Source organism: Limulus polyphemus, unplaced genomic scaffold (genome assembly GCF_000517525.1).
Source record: "Limulus polyphemus unplaced genomic scaffold, Limulus_polyphemus-2.1.2 Scaffold4134, whole genome shotgun sequence".
Lineage (NCBI taxonomy): Eukaryota > Metazoa > Arthropoda > Merostomata > Xiphosura > Limulidae > Limulus > Limulus polyphemus.
Window position 1 is genome coordinate 44,123 of NW_013669744.1, and position 7,330 is coordinate 51,452.

General features: G+C 28.9%; 1 protein-coding gene across 1 annotated transcript in view; it reads right to left on the reverse strand.

Moving 5' to 3' along the window:
- Positions 1 to 7,330, reverse strand: part of LOC106470644 (ras-related protein Rab-1A) — a 19,240-nt gene that overhangs the window by 7,266 nt on the left and 4,644 nt on the right. Inside the window, exon 2 of the mRNA XM_013931210.2 lies at positions 3,325 to 3,397. Coding sequence (XP_013786664.1) covers positions 3,325 to 3,397 — 73 coding nt within the window. The remainder of the gene's footprint in view (positions 1 to 3,324; positions 3,398 to 7,330) is intronic.

A 7,330-nucleotide genomic window follows, 5' to 3' on the forward strand; every position in this document is an offset into this window, starting at 1 on the left:
TGAATAACCAATCGGAAGCTCAGAATGTCCCCTAATGCTTTTCTCAGCCTTTGTAATGCATCTAGCACCATTTCTTTCTTTTGAACCAAGATTTCAATGAGGTAGGTTGTGTCTTTAGTCTGCTCAAAATTTAATATTTTTTAGACCCCAATACAGCTTAGTTACTAAGTTTGATAAATTATAGTATAAATCTATGGTATTGATGTAGTAATTTATGAATTTTTAGTTGTTCAAAAGTACATATACAACCTAAACAAAATATTTCATTTCATATCCTCAATGTGCAACTGAGTACAAAGGTCGTAACTAGAAGAGAATTGTTTGTTTTACTTCTTTATTTACTGTTCTGTGTTTTAGGAAAAATAACATTAAGAACTTATTTCAAAATAGCAATAATCTATATACATATATAATGTAAAATAATTGAAATGTGACTGTATTTTACAAAATACTAGTCTACTAAAACACAGCCAAGACAAGTTACTTTGTACATACCAAAGGTCACCTTTATGTTATTTGATACAGTAACATGAGTGCGTGTGAGCTACATCATTGTAACTTCTACATTGTTAGCCAGGCATTTCCAGCATTAACATTTTAGAAGTGGTTTTATCTGCACAATATAATCACATCGTGCAATCATGTTGTAATCATAATCGTACTCGTAATCATACAGTTGTAATCGACCCTGTGTCTGGTCACTATATATTTTGTTTTTATAAGTTGTTGTATTGCAATACATCACTTATGAAATATTATTAATGTTTGTTTTGTTTTCGCTCATCCCTAATTTCAAGTGAGGCCTAAACTGTGGTATATATATAAAGAGATGATTACCTCTTTTGACTAGCAATTAATATGTTTGTAAAGAAAACTTAAAATTCTACTAGATTTACTATTAGCAACAGATCACTGCTTTGATGGCTTGAGTGATTTATTTACCACACCTTTGTTACTGGTGGAGTACCCAAAGAGTTATTATTTGGATCTATGATTTTTCTAATTTACTTTAAAGATATTGATAAAGATATAATTAGTAAAGTTTGTAGATGAAATTGGTTATTTTTAGTTGTATTGGGGATGTTAAGATACAATAGAATGACTTGCATCAATTACTTATTTGGACAAATATTTGTCAAATGACCTTTGATTATAGTTATTGTATTTGGATTATTTATTTAATATTGAAGGGAGCCCACTAAATAGTGTGATTGAAAACCAGTTTGACTGGACTCCATTTATGATGAAAATATTGCTAACAGTGAGGGTAGCCAGTTGATGAAGCAATGCATTGTAATAATGTAAGAAGAGTATATGAAGTTAGCTAAATTCATTATAGGGTTTATTTTTAAATTATATTTAAGTGGGTAGCTTGCTTTGATCAGAAGTTAATATTAATAACAATATTTTGCTTTATCATATCCAACTATCCTACAAACTTCACCGATTTGACTTTTTTTGCTAATCTATGGTGTGGACCATTATCAAAAGCTTTTTAAAACTCTTAAGTACATCAAATCCACATCCTTTCAATCTTCCAGATAACATGTAATGTTGTAATAGATTAGTAAGGGAAGATTTCCCTGTAGTGAATACATTTTGATATTCTTTTATGATAAGTTATTTCACTAGATGATCTTGCAAATTTTTTTTTATCAGACTAGATTTTTCCCATATACTATAGAAGTAAGACTAACTGGTCCAGTTTCCAAGACAACTCTTTTAACTTCCTTAAAAAATAGGAACAAAACAAGCAACTCTTCAATCCTCAGGCACTATCCCACTGTCCACTGACCTACCAAAAATGAAAGAGAGAGAGGCTCATATATCTTATCTTTGAAATTCTGGGATAAATCAGTGTTTGGTCCTGGTGCTTTATCTATTCTTATTCTCTCATTTTTTCTTTTAACCATTAAGGGATTAACCCAGTGTATACAGCATGGTAATTTTGACCAACCTTGTAACCACATGTAATTGTGAAACTATAAATCACACAACTCTGAATGTTCTATACTTATTTTTATGAATTTTGGCAAGCTTTTAGTAAACATTGTAAGCCTGTTATACACAAAAAATCAGATTTTTTGATAAAGCTTTTTAATAAAGATTTGTCTGTGAATTTAAGAAACCAGTTACTGACTCAGTTTGAGTGAAAAGTGATTTTCTTGTTAAAAACCAAAATTTTATTTTTGTCGTAGTTTTCATATTTCATTTGCATAATCTCTAGAGCCTTCCAAATGAATATCAAACATTTCTTTTTATAAAACTTTATACTCTATTTTCTCTGCCCTAATAGTAACTGCAGGAAATCAATAGCTCCTGATGAAGCTGTAATAGCAAAACAATGAACTAATAATTAAAGTTACATTATGGAGATATAGGTTATTTTATTTATGTTTATAAAAACATCCCGTAATAAACTCCAGTTTGAGTTAAACAAAGTCAAGAATAATAAGAAATAATCTATTTAAATATTTTCTTTTGAAATTAGAACTCGGTTAATATAAAACATTGAATTATAAACAACATTCTGATGCAAGTTTGTTGACATACATTGATAGCAAAGGTGTTTAAATAAATTTCGAATGTTACTCAGTAAAAAATACCATAACATGTACACTTTGACACCTGTAATCACAGGATTGATATACTTAAAAATTAGTTTTAACTCTTTCTCATAAGCCCTTTTGAATTGCCCATTTTCTTTTTTAACCATATCCTTAGATTTCTTATTGTTCTGCAAATCTTCAATCCTATCTGTTAGTTTAAACTACTTAAATGTGTCCTTATCCTTGTTTTCTCTTATGTCTTTAGTATACCAATTAAGTTTGATTTTCCATGCTATCCTTTTCCTCTTTTTTTACTAAAATGCCATTCTTGGAATAAAATCAATTTAATTTTTAAAGAAATATCAAATTTGTACCACATAACCTTTTAACTTATTATCAGATTTCATGATGTTAATATTTTCAAACTGAGAAACCATGCCAACATTATAAATTACATTAGCTGTGATCAATGGTAAGATATCCTCATGGTCAGCAATTAGGTTTACTGGAGTAGGAACAATTCATCAGTGTTAATTTTGAATAAAAATGCTCAAGAAACATCTTTAAGCAGTTATAAAAATCATAATTGTTTCTGAGCTATGAGAAATTTTAAATGAGATCTATATTTAATAGGAGCAACAAAATTTGAGATTATGAAAAACTAACAAGAATAGACGCTTCTTTAAAAACAAATCGTTGTCAAGCATCTGCAAAAGATTACAATCACTGAACAAAACCAAAACTTGTTATAATGCTTAAAAAAAATTATACTTACAGCAAACCTCAACAGTAAACATGACTTTCCAACACCAGAGTCACCAATTAGCAGCAGCTTGAACAGATAATCACTGAACAAAGAATATATAAAAAAAAGATTTAGTCAAACCTTTCATTTACTCAAATCATTGTTGAAACACGTACATTTTTAAAAGAAAGAGCAAACTAGGAAAGTTTCCTTTAAATTATCATTCAAGCAGTAAATACAAATTATTGACTAATAGTCAATGAAAATTTGGAAGTCCTTCAGAATTAAATGGATAAGACAAGGTTTTTAGGTCTTCATTGAAAACAGTGAATCTTTGAAGACTAGAAACTACAAAATTAAAAAAAACAATAAATAAAACTAAAAAATAAAAACTATTTCAAACCAAGAAAATTAATGGAGAGAATTATAAGACTATGGAACATAAAAATAAATTTTGGCAGGGTACGAGTCATCTTCAGTTAAGACAGCTTTTTCTTTCAAACAGGGTGGATGTACTTTGGAACAGGTTGCCTTCAGATGTTGTAAATTCAGTTAATTTAAGGGAGTTTAAGGAAAAGATTGATAAATATTTGAATGGTAAGGTCTGGCTTCAAGTTTTTTGTTTAATTTAGTGGACAGAACAGCCTAGGTGGACTAAAAGATCCCTTGTTGTCCTTTAATATTATGTGAAGATAAAATTTATGTTAAAGTAATTAAAGTTCTGCGAAATATCAAAGCAAAGATTCATAATTAACTATTGGAGAATGAAAAAATTTACACATGCAAATATATAGGATGCAGTGTTATTAAAATACACATTTGTTTAATATAAATCAATTAAAGTTTAAAATGAAGATTGATTCTGTTAGAATTAGATTAGCAGCATCATGAGAAAATCCTCACACAAGTTGTACCATCTTCAGACTGAATATCATTTTGCTCTATTTACATCAGTTTTATGATAATCTTTTTAATAAACTCTTATATTTTCCTACTATCTTATTGTCCATAAGTTTTTTCAATTTGTTTGTTATTAAGCACAAAGCTACACAATGGGCTAACTCTGTTGTGTCTACCACAGGTATTGAAACCCACTTTTTAGCATTGTAAGCCTTCAGACTTATGCCAAGCCACTAATATAACATAATTTTTTATCCATTTCAACCATTGATTTTCATGTATGTCTGTACATCCACATTAACCCTCTCACTACAAACTCAGTCCCAGGGACCAACCTTGTAACCATTTTGTGCTTGTTATAGTTTTCATACTATAACTTTTAATACAGTATGAGTATATTCATGAAATTGGGCAGATTATCATTAAGTATAACAAGGCTTTCGTACACAAAATATCAGATTTATTAAACTAAGTTTTATGTTTAATTAAAGATTTGCTCATGCATTTTTTTTTCGAATGTTAACTATTCCACATGCAAAGTATTTTTGATTTTAAAATTAATAATTCCTTTATGCATCAGAAAATTGTCAAATTTCATTTACAAAATCTCTATAACCTCCTAATAAAATCCAGATAAATATCAAAGGTTCTTTTTAGAAAAACATTTATCTGTTATTTTCTCTATCTTATCTCTGTACAGGTTTGGTTAAATTGACCGACCTCGTAGCCACCATAAAAGATTCGGAAATAAAATTTAAGTTGCACTTTTCTCATTCTAGAGTGGCTACAAATTGTTAGATGAAACCATAAATGTTTATTCTAAATAGCTTAAATCTTGTAACACTATACATCTATTTATATTTTATTGACTTATCAGCTGTGTCTGACTAACATTACAGAAGTTACAATCATGGCACACAAGCATCTCCTGCTACCTTATTTAATAGCATAATATTGGTGTTTACAAAGTGATCTGTCTTGGCTTTGTTCTAGTGGACCAGTAGTTTGTAAAATGGTCATATTTACGGTTATAATACATTACATAAGTATATATATATATTACCATACAATTGTGAAGAAGTTTGTACTCGCTTGCTATACCTTGCATGCTAAGCCTTGCCAAATTTCACATGTGGAGGATGTAAAAAAAAATAACTTTTAGATTTTAGAAATGCATTGTGAAATAAAAAAATATAAGCTACTCTACCAATATTACAGAATTCTACTGTAATTTATCAGGCATACTAAATAAGCTTTATTTCGGTCTTAAAAAAATAGTTTTTCAAACACCATTTCTCTTACCACTTCCTTCCAAGATTGAGAAAGAAAAGATTAATCTTGAGAAATAGACACCTTGAATAGGCTGAGAAAACTATGTGGGGGAAACCCTGAGCTTTTTATTGGATATAAACACATTATAGAGTGAAGAGAGTGTATGTAAGCAAGTATTTCCAAAAAATGGAAAAGGTGGATGGGGCCACTGTGTTTTATTCGCTAAATAGTCATATTTTAGTAAATAGAAAATATTAAAGTTTCTTTTTTTATATATAATCGAGCTAGTAAAATCTGTCATTTGAGGTTATAATCCATAAGAAACTACAGACTTTGTACTTATACATCACAAACATCTAATCTGAACCAAAGCTGCATTCAACATGCTACGTGACATACAAAAATCGATATTTAGGAATTTTGTTTTAATATTTACTTTTAAACTAAGAAATTAACTAATGCATAAAACTAAAATTTGATTTATAATCTATAATTTGATACCAAACTTATTGACATACATTCATGAAATAGTAGTACAATAAAATTTGAAATCTACAAACATGATGACATGCCCTTTGACCCATGACCATAGGAAAACCCATAGTAATAGGATTAATGCTCCAGGCACATACTAGACAGTCATTTTATAAATTAGATCTTTATGGGGTTTCTCAGATATTTTTACTCAAACACATTTACACTTTCATTGAGAAGTACCAGACAAGAGTTACTGAAACCAAACAATCACATAGAAAATTTTGACAGGCTAAAAATTATATTTCTTGTGGCAACTCTATCAGCAATATAGTCCTCATAATGATTCTTACTGCATGTATATTTTTAACATTACCTTTAACTTGTGACTACCACCATCAAAAGTTTCTTTCCTTCAAATTTTCTCTATAAAAATTCAAATGTAAAAGACCTTTCATTCCTGAGTTTTTTTATAAGATAATTATATACATTTTTAACTCACATATGTTATCTATACAAACTTTTAAGCCAAGTCAACTGAATTAAGAAGTGCTTATTAGGCAGTAGTCTTCAATATTTTCTATATTTGAATAAGATTGAATTTTTATATCACAGATAAGTTTAGGTAGTAGTTTGCCTGAGAAACTAATGAATTTTATTAACGAAAGTTTAAAACAAATTTGCATAATGGTGAAAGTTTGGTAAATTGGGCATAAATTAGGGTAAAGGAAAGATAAGAAAAATAAGATGTTAGTTCAGTGATTGAGAATTCAGTGAAGTAATCAAGTAGTTGCTGATCAAGAGAAAACTGAATAAAGTTATTCAATAAGAGTTAGTGTTTCTATTAACTCTTTCAGCACAGTCTCGGTCCCTGGGACCAACCTCGTAACCATTTTGTGCTTGTTATAGTTTTCATGCTAGAACTTTTAAATTAGTAAGCATATGGGATTGAAATTTGGCAGATTATTAGTAAACATTTCAATTCTTTCATATGCAAAATATAAATTTTTTCTAATAAGTATTAGGTTTGTTAGGCAATGTTTTTCTCATGCCTTTTTTCCTTTTCGCATGTTGCGTATCCAACATGCAAAGAAATTTTCATTTTAAGATTAAAAATACTTTTACGCATAAGAAAATTTTCAATTTTCGCATACGTATTCTTTATAATGTCCAGATAGTTATCAAATGTTTCTTAAGAAAAAAAACTATATCCGTTATTTTCATTAACTAATCTCTGTACAGGTTTGGTAGATTTGACCGATCTTGTAAACACCATAAAAAATTAGGAAATAAATATAAATTATGCCTCTTTTGTTCTAGAATGACAACAAATTATAACATGAAAACTTAAATGTTAAGACTAAATAGCTTAAATCTCATAACATTATAC